Raw genomic sequence first — 14452 nt, forward strand, 5'->3', positions numbered from 1 at the left:
TGCGGGGACACGCGTGACCCCGGCCACCCCGGCACGCTCCCGACACACCGTTACCCGCCGTGCCGCTAAGGCTGCAAAAGGTCGGTCTCGCCTGAGAGAAGCGTTAGGGAGCGCTTAAGGCGGCTGCGAAAATTAATGTAATTAATTAAGGTGCTAATGGAAGAAATACACGCGGCAGCTGGGGGGTAAAAAGTCTGCTGCTAGCAGAGGATGGTTTCGATCCATCGACCTCTGGGTTATGGGCCCAGCACGCTTCCGCTGCGCCACTCTGCTGCTTAAACAAAGTCTTCTAACAGCGCTATACGTAGCCATCCAGCTTGTGCGCATGCGCGCTGAGCTCGCTAGCTGCTCCATTCATGAACATCGTACCCCCTCCAGCGGCCGCCCGGCGCCCAGCGCGCGCGCACGGCCTGCGCCACGATTGGTCGCTTTCCCTCCCGCCCTCCGCTTCGGATTGATGGTTATCTGAGCCAGTGGGCAAACTCGCGGCGGGCGGGAAACCAATAGACGAAAAGGTTGTTGCGGGGTTGGAAGAACGCTGCCCGGCGGGGTTTCTACTGCAGCACCGGCGTTCATTGTTCGGAGCGGCGGGGAACCATGAGGTACGCGGGAACCGGACCGGAGCCGATGGGAGACGCCCGGGCATCCCCGGTGCGAGGCCGGAGCCCGCGGGGTCCCTCAGGGAGGGCCCGGCCCTTGGGCGGGCGGGCTCTGGGCCCCCGTCCCCGTGCCGCCTGCCCGCTCCGTTAACGCCGTTTCCCCTTCTCTTTTCCGCAGGGGCGATCGAGGCAGAGGCCGTGGCGGACGCTTTGGTTCCAGGGGAGGCCCTGGCAGTGGGCGAGTCTGGCTTCTGCTTTAGCGAGGGTGGCTCTCTAGAGTCTCAGGCCTAGGGGGTGGGCCGCGGCCGCCCCCGGGGGGCGAGCTGCCGGGGTGCAGAAACCGGGGCTTTAAGCTTGTAGTGTAGCGTAGGATAACGGTGAGGTGTAGAACGGGGCGGCGGGGGTGGGACACCGGGGGAGGGTGGGGGTTAGTTATTGTTAGGGGGAGGGTTAGGAAGAAACCTTTCCTGTTTCTGTAGGGCCTTTCTTGCCTCTCCACAAAACGGTGATGGGGTGGGGGGTGTTCAGTGCTGATGAACAGAGCGGGGAGACAGCGCTACAGAGAAATAAAGTGTTTTTTGTTTTTTTTTTTTCCCCCCCTTTAGGTTCCGGCCCTTTGTGCCGCACATCCCCTTTGATTTCTATGTCGTGAGTAGCCCTCTCCTATGGACCTGTTTGCAGGCAACAGCTGCGGGACTTTTCCTTGTTTAAAGATGCATCTTAAAAACCTCGTTTGCAGACTTTGATGGTTTGACTTCTTTTAGTGTAGCCGGAGTAACAGAGTTCACTGAAAATGCTGTTGGTTCAGTAACTAACCCAAAATAGATCTTCTTACTGTCTCTGTTGTTTGGAGTACTTGTCTCACACAGGATGACTAGGATACAGTTGAGTAATAATCACAACAAATAAACGGCTCGATTGAGGTTTTTCTGCTTTTTAAGGCACCTTGCTCACCCAGACCCTCAGTTCTGTCAGCTCTCTGTAACACAAACCTCGTGGGTTACTCCGATAGCTGTCACTCGCCTGTCAGGTGTTCTCCAGGCTCTTTTGCTGCATTGTTCCTTGCAAGGACTGATAGCAACAGACATTTCCCACCTTTTTATAGGAGGAAATAATTTCCTCCTCCTCCTGAGCACCTGCCCTTTACAGACACAGGACTTTCAGGGCAAACTAGTTCACTTACTCTTGCCTTCCAGGCCCTGTGGCTGTGAATCCCATCACAGCAACTGAAAAGCTCTGGCCATCTGCAAACAAAGGGTGTTATTCTTAAGGGACTGTAATATAGTTAATAAAAACCCTCTTGATAGAGCCATTCTTAATTAGATCTGCCCTGTCTCACACCCCGTAGTTGCATGGGCATGCTGATGGCTCCTCTGCCATTTGTGAAGACTTGCTGTTCCTGTCAGATCACAGTGAGAGTGTATGGGCAGGACAGGCAGCTGCCCTCCCTCCCTTAGGATAACGTGAAAGTGAAATCATAAAAGCAACAAGTGAAAAGCATGATGGGGAATTGCAAAGGAAACAAGTGCTGGAGAATAAAAAAATGGAGTAAATTTTGCTGATGAGTGGGCTGAACCAAAGTCTTTCTCAGGCATTGCAGTCTGATATCTGATCCCGTTTCAGTGCGAAATGGCTTTCCCCCGTGTAAAACCTGCCGCTGATGAGACTGCGTTCAGTGAAGCCTTGCTGAAGAGAAACCAGGATCTCGCTCCAACTGCTGCTGAACAGGTTTTGTGCCAAAAACTGCTTTAAATTCTTTGGCTGGGTGTTACTGCAGTGTTAGAGAACGCAAAGACAGACTATCCTTCAGAGAGCAGAGCCAGGAGTGGCCATTACTAGCCTAAAAAGTAATGACTTCCCTCTGAAATAAGCACTACAGTAGAAATATGGGTGGAGCTTCTTGGACAGTGATTTTTAAATATGTTTCGTTTATTGTATATCTTGCATCAGGGCTGTCTGCATTATACACTGTGCAAGATCAGATTATTTCAAGTTGTACTGGACAACGGACTGACCCTCTCCCATTCCTTTTCAGGCTTCCATTCTTTCCCTGGTGACCAAAATAAATAACGTGATTGACAATTTAATTGTAGCACCAGGAACGTTTGAAGTGGTAAGTCCAAAAGTGGTGAGCCTGGAAAAAAAGCTATGTGGGGACATAATTTGACACGAGGGATGCCGGTGTTCTAGCTACCAAACCTGGCCCCAGATGGATTAAAGATTCGTGCCGACTCCCAGAAACATAGCACATGCGTTAAATTCACTGATTTTTGCTTTGCCCATTCAAACAGCAAATCGAGGAGGTTCGCCAGGTGGGTTCCTACAAGAAGGGCACCATGACGACGGGGCACAACGTGGCTGATCTGGTTGTGATTCTGAAAATCTTACCCACCCGTGAGTATCGGCTGCGTGGCCACTGACTGAACCGCGGTGCTCAGCCCCCCTCTGACTGCCTCTTCTTCTCCTGCTTCTCCCTAGTGGAAGCTGTGGCAGCCTTGGGAAACAAAGTTGTGGAAAGCCTGAGAGCACAGGACCCCAGTGAAGGTGGGACGTTCTCCTGTGTCACAGGGGGTTGAGGGGACAAGGTTGAGGAGGATGTAGGCTGATGCGAGGCAGTTTCCCCTTGAGCTTTGGCGTTTGTCTGAAGGGGATGGTGCCCAGCCTGGTGCTGCAGCACTGCTGCCAAGATCTGCAGTCTTTCCTGCATTCCCAGGTGCTGGTGAGGTCTTCCGGCCCCTCCACAAGGAATTCTTGTTCTTTCTTCCCAGTCCTGACCATGCTGACCAACGAGACTGGCTTTGAGATCAGCTCAGCTGATGCAACGGTGAAGATCCTTATCACCACAGTGCCGCCCAATCTCCGCAAGCTGGACCCTGAACTACACTGTAAGAGCTGTTTGTTCTGCCCTGCATGTGAACCTTCGCAAGTTGGGGGGAGCCAGCTGGTCTCCCTGGCCCACACCTACTCGCCTTTCAGTTGAAAAACCAGGCATTTCTGCTGCTTCTTTCAGTGGACATCAAAGTACTGCAAAGTGCCCTGGCTGCCATCAGGCATGCTCGCTGGTTCGAGGAGAATGCTTCACAGTCCACGTGAGTTTGGCCTCAAAGAGGAACTGCAGCACTGAGGCCTGGTTGAAATAATCTCCTTTCCAGAGAACAGGGTGAAAGCAAGGAGAGCTGTTCCTGCAGCAGGAAGGTGCGTGACATGTTATGAACCCTTCTCCTGCTATCTTTTCCAGGGTGAAGGTCTTAATCCGGCTGCTGAAAGACCTGAGAATTCGATTCCCTGGCTTTGAGCCCCTCACGCCCTGGATTCTGGACCTGCTGGTGAGCACACAAGGGGGAATGGTGATGGTGTGCCAGCCATGCCACAGCTAACTTGTAGGTGCCTGCATGTCATTGGGCTCCCGCAGCAGAAGGAGTTGGGATTCTTATGCTTCTCTTGTGGGAAGCTGCTCTCGCCCTAACTCCCTTTTTCTTCTTTCACCTCTTCAGGGGCACTATGCTGTGATGAACAACCCCACCAGGCAGCCCCTGGCTCTCAACATCGCCTACAGGTCTGTTGCCGTTTGCTTCACTCGTATAAATTCCTGTTACCATCTCAGTTTTGAACATACCAAATGAAAGCGGCAGCATTTTAGGGCTTGAAGGGACCTGAACTGGACACAAAGCAGACTCCTCACGTAGATGTGCTAATTGCACACTTTCTGGCTGAGTTTCTGTGCTGGAACAGCCTGGTTTCTAACCCAAAACGTCTTGTCCCATAGGCGCTGCCTTCAGATCCTAGCCGCAGGGCTCTTCCTTCCTGGATCCGTTGGTATCACTGATCCCTGTGAGAGCGGAAACTTCAGAGTCCACACAGTTATGACCCTCGAACAGCAGGTGAGCTGCCTTGTCTGCTGCGGGAGAAGGGACTACAACCTGTCCACACTCTTAGACTATTCCCGCCCCCACAGGACATGGTGTGCTACACTGCGCAGACGCTTGTCCGGATTCTCTCTCACGGAGGCTACAGGAAAATCCTTGGCCAAGAGGGTGACGCCAGCTGTAAGTGGGGTCCATGCAACACGTGGGTCTTCCTCCATGCAGGCTGTCAATGTCTTGGTGGGTGAATGGGACTGGTTTTCTGTGTTGCTGGAGAAAGTTAAGGGCTTCAAGGAGAAGCGACTCGATAAACCCCAGAGCAGTGGGGAGGTGAAGCTGGCGAGGTGGGGTGTCATGCTTCCCCCTGCCTGTCCTGGGGCTCGTCCGCGCTGCTCAGGGTCACCCCAAGACTGTTTTTGCAGACCTGGCTTCTGAAATGTCCACGTGGGATGGAGTGATAGTGACGCCTTCTGAGAAGGCTTACGAGAAACCTCCAGAGAAGAAAGAAGGAGAAGAGGAAGAAGAGAATCAGGAAGAACCTGCTACAGGCGAGGAGGAGGAAAGCATGGAGACGCAGGAGTGACTCACGCAGGTAAAGCTTGTTGGTACTGCTGCCTGGGAGCAGGCAGCTCTGGGCAGGGGAGGGAATGGTTCGGGCTGCCTCCACCCTGGGGCAGTGCTCCCTCCCTCGGCAGTCTGTCTCTTCCCCCTGCAGTGGGACTCCCCACCGCTGGGTACCACCGGCTGAAGGACGTGAAGAACCGAGCAGAGGACTAAGCCCATCCTCAGTAAACACAACCAGCTGACATGACCTGTCCCTTGTATGTGTTTTTATAAGTTGCACATTAAAGTGTTCACCCTTTCGAGTGCATCCTGTTTGTTTAGGTAGAAGATGCGCATTATAGAAGGGAGCCAGAAAAAGGTCTAACAGCAGGAGGGGGTTCTAGAACTTGAAGAACCCCATCTGGGCGTGCTAAACCCCACACCTGTGCTCTCTGCTGGCAGCATCTGCTTGGTTCTGCTTTCCCCCAGGCACATCAATGTCAGGCTGCGGCTGTGATGTGGGAGTGTTACAGACTCACAACGCTGCAGCCGTGATGTAGGAGTGTTACAGACTCATGACGCTGCCTCACCATCCCATAAGCAACACGGGGTCACTTTTATTACGGTGCGTACAACTCTGGAAATACAATTCAGGGTTCCCTGGTTCCTTCAGCTGCAGCTGAAGAGCTGCTGCCTCACTGCAGGACTTTTCACTCCATCCTGTGCTGTGGATGCTCAGGAGAGTGCTGCTACAAACAGGGATACCTGCTCCCCTCACCAGTGGCCCGCTCTGTTTGCTGTCCTTATGGGCATGCTCCTGCTCCGGCCCAGCTCACAGGGCTGTTGGCGCAGCTGTGGTGTGAGTCAGATCCGGCCCAGCGCTGTCACAGGGGCCTCACTTGCCTGGCAGGCCCTGGGGGTAGCCCCCCGCTGCCTCCAGCATGGCCTTCCTCCGCACCGTCTCCTTGGCCACGCTGTGGTTCAGCCTCCGCAGCCGTTCCTGCACAGAGGAGCAGCAGCCGTCAGGATGGGGGGCTGGGATCCCCCAAAACACTGCAGCTCCCAACCCCCCTGGGGTCCCTGCGCTGACCTGGGCATTCTGCAGGATGTTGTTGACCAGCACCACCCTGCGCCGGGCATTCAGCAGCTTCTTCACATAGGGGTCGAGATCCAGTGCCACTTTCTGGTCCTCATTGATGCGGCACAGCTCTGAGGAGAGAGCAGAGAGTGGGAGCGGGCCCCGGGTGCCGCGGACACCCAGGGAGTGTGGGGCAAACCCTGCTGTGTGCCCACAGCTGGGCTGCAGAGCTGACCCCCCCGCCTCATGTCTCACCTGTGGCCAGGCTGTCGATGTGCTCCCGCAGCTCCACCTGGCTCTCCCTGTGGAGGGGATGGCTCACTGACCAAGACAAAACCCTCGACCCCAGCCCCACAGGCCCCCGCCCCACCCCTACTCCTCCTCCAGCAAAGAACCTGTGCCCCCAGCTGCCCCTAACTCCCTCCCAGTCCAAATGCTCCCTCCCCAACTTGTTACCTGCACACCCTCTCAGCCATCCTTAACTCTCTCCAACCCACCTACATGCCCCGCCCGCCTCTAACCCCCACCCCACACGCACTCCTAATGCCCCCCCCCCCCAAGCCTGGGGACCTGCCCCCAACAGCACCGGCTCCTCGGCCCAACTACGAACCCCTCAATTCCCAACCCAGGCACCCCTAAGTCCCTCCCCAGATGCTCCGAAAGCCCTTCATCCCACCCCAAAACTACCCCCCCCTCCCCCCCCCCCCCCCCCCGGCCCGCACCTGCCCCTCAGCCCCGCTTCCGCCGTGCCACCTGCTCCTCTGCCCCCCTCAGCCCCGCTCCCGCCGTTCACCCTCAGGCGTCCCGGGCCCCGCTCCCGGCTCCCAGACCTGACAGCGTGGACGTGTCCGTCGAGCTGCCGCACCGCTGGCCGCAAAAACTGCAGCAAACCCTCGGCGAACAGCTCCCGCGCTGCCGGACCGCCGCTCCCCGCCGCCATCTTGACGCCGCCGACGCCGCGGGGGCCGCTGGGAAATGGCGGCAGCGCAGAGGCCGCCGGGAAGTGCAGTCTGCTGCGTGGGCGGGATGAGCAACTTCCGCGCTGCGCCGCGGGGGCCGCTGGGAAATATAGTCCTGGAGGCATAACTACGGCCACAGCCCGCACCCTCGGGAGCGCCGAGCACCCGCGAAAGGCGCAGAGCCAGGCAGCAAAACCCAAACCCGTTCATTAAAGAACACTTAAAACCAGTCCCCGCCACACATTTTGGTACTTTTCTGCTTGTTCTTTTTTTTTTTTTAAACTTTTTTTTTTTTTTTTGGCTTTTTCTTACAAACATTAAATTAAGAGGGGCAAGGATTAGCGCAGGGGGCTTGGCTCGGCAGCGGGCATGGTGTGCAGGACCTCGTCCAGCAGCTGCAGGGCACGATGGAGGTGCACCTCGATCCAGCATGGCGTGTGCTTGATGCTCTGCCGGGGGTAGTCAGGCCCCCAGCCCTTGACGAAGCTCAGCCGCAGGATACACAACCGCCGCAGGTCATCCACACCGATCCCTGCTGCTGCTGAAAGCCCTGGCCAGGAGGGACACGGCCGTGGGTGGGGGATCCCCATGGCCATGAGGGTACTATCCTCCCCACTTGGCCCAGCCCCAGGGGCTCGCTCACTCACCCACGGCGGGTGCGATGCCTCCCACTGAGCCGGGACCTGGGATGTTGCCGGCTACAGCAGCAGCCTGAGCGGCAGCTGCAGCCTGGGCCGTGGCCGCTTGCTGCTGCATCTGGCGGTGGCACTGGCGCAGGTCAAATACCTGAGTGCAATATGGAGTGAACCCCTCAGCAGGGCAGCATGGGAGGGTGATGCCCTGGGGACCCCTTTCAGCATAGGCACAGGGGTCCCTCCATCCCCAGAGTTCCTCCACTGCCCTCCAGCATGGGGGACCCTTTGCCTGGGACCCCCTTTAACATGGACTCAGGGAGTCCCTCCATCCCTGGTGCCCCTCCTTCCTGGGATGCAAGGTCCCCCCCTTCCCTCTGGGGATGCTCCACCTTGATGTAGGCACCGGGGTATATCTTGTGCACAGCGTCCCCGGGGGCTCTCCCAGCTTCCCGGTCCAAGTAGTAGCTCTGCACGAAGACGGCGTGGTCGCTCAGGCACCGCATCCACACGTCGCCCTCGCCCCGGCACTCCAGCTGCACGCCCTTCCCGATGTGCAGCCTGTCCCGCAGAGACCGTCAGCACCGGCACACCCCTGGAGCATCCCCCGGCTGCCCCCAAAATCCCCCAGTAGCCTCCTATATCCCCCCATCTGCTCTGTACATCCCTCATTTGCCCTCTATATCCCCCTTCTGTCCCGTACATTACCCATTTCCCTCCCTATATCCCCCCACTCTGCCCCATCATCCTCCAGTTGCCCCCCATAAGCCCCCACCTGCCCTGTATATCCATTTGCCCTCTACATCCCCCTTCCACCCCATCATCCCCCAGCTGCCCCCTGTATCACCCTTCTGCTCCGTACATCACCCCTGCACCCCCATACACCCTTTTGTCCCCCACCTCCCACCCCCACATTGCCCTCCCCATTTACCCCATCCGTTCCTTCATCCCCCATCCATGCCTGCATCCCCCAGCTACCTCCCCCTCCTTTTCCCCCCATCCTGCCCCACACCTACCCTCCAACCCCCCACCCTGACATTGCCCTGTCCCCCCCTCTGCCCCCCCCACCCCACCGGGCCCGCTCGCTGGCGTCGGTGCGGTGCACATTGGAGAGCTGCCCCAGGCAGAAGCGGTCCCCCCCCCGAGGGGTCCACGTAACCGTCCACGATGACCACAGGGCAGCTGGATGGCACCTTGAAGATCTCCCCCACCTGCACATCCATCTCAAAGTAGGTGATGGAGCACCAAAACTCTGGCCCTGGAGGGGGAACACACATGGTGATGGGGCGGTCAGTGCACCCATAGCTCATGGAGGGGGTGATCACTGGGGTGCTAATTAGGGTGGGGGGCACTTACCCGGGTGGGTAGACACTGGTTGCTGGTACGGCCCGGAGCTATGGTGTGGGGGCCCTGGGGAGGGGGCAGAGATGGGGTCAGTGCAGCGAGGGGGTGAGGACGCTGCAGATGAACCCCAGCCCCCCATTCCCCCCCAAACCTACAGTAGTGGTTGGGGTGGTGGAATGGGGGCTGCGGATGGTTCTGGCTGCTGGGCTGCGGCCCCCCCAGGCTCGGTGCATAGACAGCTGCACCAGTCCAGCTTGTCGGTGAACCTGGGGCAGGAAAGAGGGTGGCCGGGTGGGGGTGTCCCCATGCGAGACCCTTGCTGAGCCAGGGGACATGTGGTGTCCCTGGTACTCACTGTGGTAGGGCAGCTTGGGGTAGCCGTTCTGCAGGGGGGGCTGCGCCAGGGCGACCGGGGGCGGTGTGGGGCAGGCGATCTGCAGCAGCCCCTCGCCGTGGGGCAGTGAGAGCAGGGAGCTGCCAGGGGCCACTGTGGGGGACACACACGGTGGGGGGGGGGGTGCCAAGTCAAACCCCCCCAAACCCTTCCTCAGGGATGCGGACAGGGGTTTAACAGGGTCTTACCTGGGGGTGACATGGGCAGCGCAGGGTAGAGGCTCCTGGGGACATGGGGGGACTCAGGGAGCTGCAGGGGGGGCAGCGGCTGGCGGTATGGCTCAGCAGGGGGCAGATGCGGCGCCCGCTTGGCCCCCTGCTCCCGGCCGGGCGGCACCTCCATCTGCACACAGTCATGGACAAACTCCTCCTTCACCAGGCGCGTGGGGGGCACTGGGGAGCGGGGGGGACACACACCGGAGACCATGGGGGGCACAGGGACCCACTGTGGGGAGGGGATGCTGGCTCCGGGGGTGCTCCCCGCCGGCCCTGTGCCAGGGTCTCACCTGTGCTCTGGATGCTCAGACCTGCCAGGGAGAGATGGGGGGGGGGGGGGTGTTACGGGTGCTGGTGACAGAAGTGGGATGCCCCCCCCCCCCCCCGCAACCCGCGGGGGGTCCCGGCGGTGGGACTGGCTCACCGATGGTGGGGGCCACCACGCGCTCGTAGTGGTAAGGGTTGACGCAGACGCTGTCGTACTTGAGGTCGAAGGCAAATTGGCAGAATTTGATGTGTTTCAGCTCGTTTTTGTGTAGGTCGGGCCAGCGCCAGAGCCTGGCATAGATGACGTGGGGGAACCCCTTCCTGCCAGCCACCTGCGGGGTGGGGGGACAGAACAGGGACACTGAGGCAATGGGGTGGGTGTGTGGGCATAGTCCCTCCCCACCTCCCAGGCTGACTGCATCCAGCTCAGATACCGGACCTCCCCAGCATCCCTCCCCCTGCCAGCGCAAAGGCTGGCGCCAGGCCGGGACCCCATGGCGGCCAGGGGACTCCCCCTGCGCGTCCCCGGCTCCAGACATAACAACCCCCGCCCCCCCCCCTCCGCTCCGGCCTCCCGGGCTGCCAGACAGTGACTCATCCTGGGAAGGAGGGGCAGAGTCGTCGGGGGATGCCAGCGCCGAGAGGGGGGACGACTGCGGGCAGGGGGCAACACTGCCTGCGGCTGCTCCTGCCTGGATGCATCTGACCTGGTGGGGTGGGGACTTCTGCCTGTCCCTGTCCCCCCATGTCCGGTGCAGCCGTGGCCCCGTGGCACCCGTGGTGGGTGGGTGTGAGCCCAGACACTTAAGTCAGCGTGGCTCCCAGCTCAGAGCCGCAGGGTCAATGTGGCTGGGGTCCCCCTGCGTGCCCCTCCTGGGGAAGGGGGGTTCCCTCTGCCAGGCCCCCTGCCTGGGTCCCCCCAGCTCGAGGAGGGTTGGGGAGTCTCAGGGGCCATGGGGCACCCCAACACTCAGGTCCCCCCAGCTCAGGGAGGGCTGTGGGGTCTTGGGGGTCATTGGGCACCCCGAGGTCCCCCCAGCTCAGGGACGGCTGTGAGGCGCAGGGCTGCCGAGGCACCCAGGCACCTAGGTCCCAGTGCGGCAGGGTTACCTGGAGCCGCCCGTCCAAGGTGCGCTGGATGGTGACGCACTTGCTGGGGTGGGCACCGTTGGTGGTGATGGCGGCGATGAGCGAGTCAAGCTCGTCCTTCTTCTCCTTGAGCTTCTTGACGAGGCTCTCGATGGCCCGCTTGGCAAAGGTCTCGTTCTCCCCGCCCTGCCGGTGGCACATCAGGCTGTGCACGATGCTCAGGCAGGCGTCGCTGCTCGTGGGCGCGCCGAGGGACATTGCGCTGCTCCCCTGCAAGGCACGGCACGGCCCTGCCTGTCACCTCGCAACAGGGGACCTGCCGTCCCCCCTGCCCTCGCCTGCATGGCCACTGTAGCACTGGGCCACCAAGTTGGGAGTTAAGCACTGTACGGGGTGCTGGAGCCCACGGGGCAGATAAGGGGAGGTCAGTGCTGGCAAGAGGGACATGTGGCAGCCCCCCCAAAATGGCATGTGGCAGGCAAGAAGGATGCAGGACAAAGCCGTATGTCACCTTGAAGCAGGGGGCCAGCCTGGATGCCTGGGGGTTCCACATTCCCTGTCTGGGGTGGGAAAAGGCACAGGGGTTACAGTGATACCGGGACACTTGGGGTATACCCAGCTCCCCGCAGTCCCTGGCTCCTACGGCAGCAGAGCCAGAGCTGGGCCACGGCATCAGGCTCCGCACTGTGTACAGGTACGGGGACACCAGCTGTGTCACACCAACAGCCTGGCAGGGAGGCACGCCTGTGTGTGCGCAGCGTGCAAGCACTTGTTCTGGGCTGGGGTGATGGGACACGTGCTCCGTGCTGCCTGTCCCATCGCAGGCACAGGGGCCAGACTAAACAGAGCCCCAGCTTGGCGCCGCTCCTTAACCCCTCACTCGCTGCTGGGCTTCTCCCTTTCCTGCCTCCCCTGCCAGACTGTGTACATGCCAAGAGCTGCATGCATACGCACACGTGCTGGGGCCCTGTGAACATCCCCACCCTGGCCATGGCTGTGCCAGGGCTCTGTGCCCGCTGCGGTGCTGCTGCAGCGGGGTCCTGGTTCTGCGTCATGGTGGGTACAATGCTCCAGGGCCTGGGAAAAACCTTGGGCCGGCGGCAGACAAAACAAACCGTCAGCCCCTGCTCTGCGCCGCTTATCCACGGGATGGGAGGCAGGCTGTCCTGCCAGCACCCTGGCTGCTCGTCTCCCCCCCATGCAAGCACAGGGCCGTGGCTCCCCTCTTGCTGGAGCGATGCCGCTGGCCGGGCTCCTCTGGCTTGAGATAAGCCAGATGCTGTCGGCCATGGGGACACCTTCAGGGATGCTGGAGGGGTCCTGTGGAGCTCCCTATGGCTGGGGCACAAGCCTGAGCACCACACCAGGCTATGGGGTTCACCCTGTGGGTGCTAACACAGCCTGGGGCACCCGTCCTGGGGATGCCTGGTGCTGCCCTGATGCTGATACTCCTGCCTGCTTTCTGCCAGCCTGCTCCTCTCCAGGGGTCCTGCCTGCCTGGCATGCTCTGCCTCAGAGCTCAATTTTGAGGCCAAAGGAGGTGAAAGAGGATGTCAGGGACTCTGTGAGCAAGGGCTGTCCAGGATTGCCCTGGAGGGAGCATCTGGGGGCCCTGGCATCGGTCCTGGTTCCCCCCAGCTCTGGTGGCTGGACCCCAAGGCCAATGCTGGCTGCTCCAGCAAAGACTCAAAGGGCCAAGGCCATCTCCAGCCCCATCTGAAACTCAGCCCAGTCTGGTTTGAGGGAAACTGGGGTGAGCACGGGCTAGAGATGGCTTCTCCCTGGCTCCAGCTCCCCTTGGCGATGTGACGGCCAGGAGTGCTCACTGGCTCTCAGAGAGGATGGCTGTCCCTGTCGCACCACAGACAGAGCGGACCCCAAAAGGCCCCTCCTGCCCCGGCATCAGAGCGAACCAGAGGAATAATGAGGCGCCTCATCGCCCCACTCCAGATGGAAAGTGACATTTCTGTGCGAGTCTTTTGTCCAGCAGAGGGTATGTGGCTGGGGGCTTTTCACAAACCTGTCAGGGCTCCTCCTGCAGCAGCGCGAGGCTGGGATCAAGGTCTCCCCTCCTCCCCACCCTGCATCGCTCCTGCCCGAAAAATACCTTGCTGATCCCATAGCCCAAGCCCCAAAACTGGAGTCAGCCTTGTACCCCAGCTTGGGAGGGGGACAGGCAGCGTGGGGTGGAAGGAAGCCAGCTCCCACAGCCTCTGCACAGACACGGTCCCTGGCCTAATCTCCTTGGCTCCAGGGCCGCTAACTTTGCTCCCAGATAATCTCAAGGGCAGGGACAAAGGGACCGACGGGTGCCTCGGTGGGGATTTCATTCTTGTCTGCGCCTCCCTGGTGCCAGCCTGGCTTCTGTCCCCCCAGCCCAGAGCTCTGGCTCTCCGGGCTGGGAAGAGGGATGCTCCCCGTACTTGAAGCCTTGGCTCACAGAAGGAGGCCGAGGGAAGCAGGAGGGATGCCCTGGAAAAGTGAGTGCCAAGGGGCCATCGCCACCACATCCCAGCTCGCAAGACTTCACAGGGCAGTGGCCCACCTCCATCCTGAGGTCACCCACAGGCTGAAAACGGGTGTTTTCCAGGTTTTGGTGCAGCGTTGGAGCAGGGTTTGGCGCTATTGGTGGGAGGAAAGCGGGGAGAGGTGCAGAGGGGCTGCCTGAGTGGGTGGGGGTCCTTGTGCCCCTGAGAACTGCCCGGTCCCAGCAGCGCAGCACGGCTGTTTAACAGAGGTGGCTGCGCTGCCAGCGAGGGGCTGGGGGATGCTGCAGCAGGCAGATGGGGTCGGCAGAGAGGGGCGACAGGCTCGGCGTGAGGCTTCAAGGAGGGGACACAAGTGGGGACGCCCGTGGGACTCGGGGTACAGAGGGGCTGGGGCCGATGTGGGGCAGGGACGGAGGGGGAGCATGCACCGGGACCGGGGCTGGCTACTCACCGCCACCGCCCGGCTCTCCTCACTCGGGCCCCGGCTCCCGCTGCATCTCCTCCAGCTGCCTGCAGCCCGCTGCCCGCAGCCCTGCCCGCTCCTGCCGCCGCTTCGCAACTTGTTTGCTACAATAACAAAAGGGAGAAGCCGGAGCGCGTGAGGCGCTGGTGCGTCGCAGCCAATAGCAAACGTCGTGACAGCCTGCCGTCTCCTCACCAACCAATAACAGCCGAGCTTCCACCCCGGGCGGGGCGACCGTCTGCGTCCAGACGGACCCATAGTCGCTCCCCCCGCTCCCCGCCCCGGCGCCTGCCCGCCGCCCGACCGGGGCTCAGGGCCCAGCCGGGGCCGGCTCCCCCCCACGAACGTTGCAGGGAAGGAGGCATGAGCTGGTGGATGCAGAACCTGCAGGAAAAGCCGTGGCAGCCTCAGCATCCTCGGCCCAGGGGCCTTTGTACAGCACAGGCAGGCAGGCAGGGCAGATCCTGCCAGCGGAGGCAGTGAGCTGCCCCTGACTGCTCCCAGACAGTTTCCCCAT

The 14452-nt window shown here is 60.5% G+C and overlaps 3 protein-coding genes and 1 non-coding gene across 9 annotated transcripts; 1 reads left to right on the top strand and 3 right to left on the bottom strand.

Moving 5' to 3' along the window:
- Positions 1–201: 201 nt before the first annotated feature.
- TRNAM-CAU lies at positions 202–273 on the bottom strand. Its single transcript has one exon. It is a non-coding gene; the product is annotated as a tRNA-Met (tRNA).
- Positions 274–480: 207 nt separating this feature from the next.
- Positions 481–5325, top strand: ILF2 (interleukin enhancer binding factor 2). 5 transcript variants are annotated; one of them, XM_030023780.2, is made up of 15 exons: positions 490–602; positions 778–837; positions 1205–1247; positions 2223–2327; positions 2635–2712; positions 2891–2993; positions 3078–3143; positions 3368–3484; positions 3610–3688; positions 3838–3925; positions 4094–4155; positions 4366–4480; positions 4555–4645; positions 4885–5054; positions 5158–5325. In XM_030023780.2, exons 1-14 carry the CDS (start codon positions 598–600, stop codon positions 5043–5045), a joined length of 1173 nt encoding a protein of 390 aa, XP_029879640.1. In that variant the 5' UTR covers positions 490–597; the 3' UTR covers positions 5046–5054; positions 5158–5325. The 5 variants fall into 5 exon arrangements, with proteins under 5 accessions (XP_040981929.1, XP_029879640.1, XP_029879639.1 ...); XM_030023779.2 differs by having other exon boundaries at positions 5178–5325; XM_030023781.2 differs by having other exon boundaries at positions 5181–5325.
- A 277-nt stretch (positions 5326–5602) lies between these two features.
- On the bottom strand, positions 5603–7296 carry SNAPIN (SNAP associated protein). Of its 2 annotated transcripts, XR_005933176.1 has the most exons (5): positions 6914–7296; positions 6339–6385; positions 6096–6214; positions 5697–6005; positions 5603–5665 (listed from the first exon to the last, which is right to left on the bottom strand). XR_005933176.1 is itself a non-coding variant. In XM_030023794.2 (4 exons), the coding sequence occupies exons 1-4, from the start codon at positions 7165–7167 to the stop codon at positions 5901–5903; spliced, it is 525 nt and encodes a 174-aa protein (XP_029879654.2). In that variant the 5' UTR covers positions 7168–7296; the 3' UTR covers positions 5603–5900. The 2 variants fall into 2 exon arrangements, 1 of the variants encoding a protein (XP_029879654.2); XM_030023794.2 differs by having other exon boundaries at positions 5603–6005.
- Positions 7297–7681: 385 nt separating this feature from the next.
- LOC115345300 (mothers against decapentaplegic homolog 4-like) lies at positions 7682–14415 on the bottom strand. The gene is given in 12 exon segments (XM_030023776.2): positions 7682–7828; positions 8067–8235; positions 8748–8815; positions 8817–8932; positions 9031–9084; positions 9174–9284; positions 9374–9505; positions 9601–9804; positions 9918–9938; positions 10052–10226; positions 11005–11253; positions 13924–14415. Coding segments are annotated over 12 exon segments (1872 nt in total). The 5' UTR covers positions 14350–14415.
- Between the last annotated feature and the right edge of the window lie 37 nt (positions 14416–14452).

Source organism: Aquila chrysaetos, chromosome 9, assembly GCF_900496995.4.
Source record: "Aquila chrysaetos chrysaetos chromosome 9, bAquChr1.4, whole genome shotgun sequence".
NCBI classification, from domain to species: domain Eukaryota; kingdom Metazoa; phylum Chordata; class Aves; order Accipitriformes; family Accipitridae; genus Aquila; species Aquila chrysaetos.

What these genes read in the sequence shown, in the direction of transcription:
- SNAPIN (XM_030023794.2), bottom strand. Translation starts at nt 7,167, where the DNA reads ATGCCTCCAGGACTATATTTCCCAGCGGCCCCCGCGGCGCAGCGCGGA. An exon ending in GGACACGTCCACGCTGTCAG is followed by an intron (nt 6,386 to 6,913) that starts GTCTGGGAGCCG and finishes TCCCCTCCACAG; the next exon opens with GGAGAGCCAGGTGGAGCTGC. An exon ending in ACATCCTGCAGAATGCCCAG is followed by an intron (nt 6,006 to 6,095) that starts GTCAGCGCAGGG and finishes TCCTCTGTGCAG; the next exon opens with GAACGGCTGCGGAGGCTGAA.
- ILF2 (XM_030023780.2), top strand. An exon ending in TCCCCTTTGATTTCTATGTC is followed by an intron (nt 1,248 to 2,222) that starts GTGAGTAGCCCT and finishes ATCCCGTTTCAG; the next exon opens with TGCGAAATGGCTTTCCCCCG. An exon ending in CCAAGAGGGTGACGCCAGCT is followed by an intron (nt 4,646 to 4,884) that starts GTAAGTGGGGTC and finishes CTGTTTTTGCAG; the next exon opens with ACCTGGCTTCTGAAATGTCC.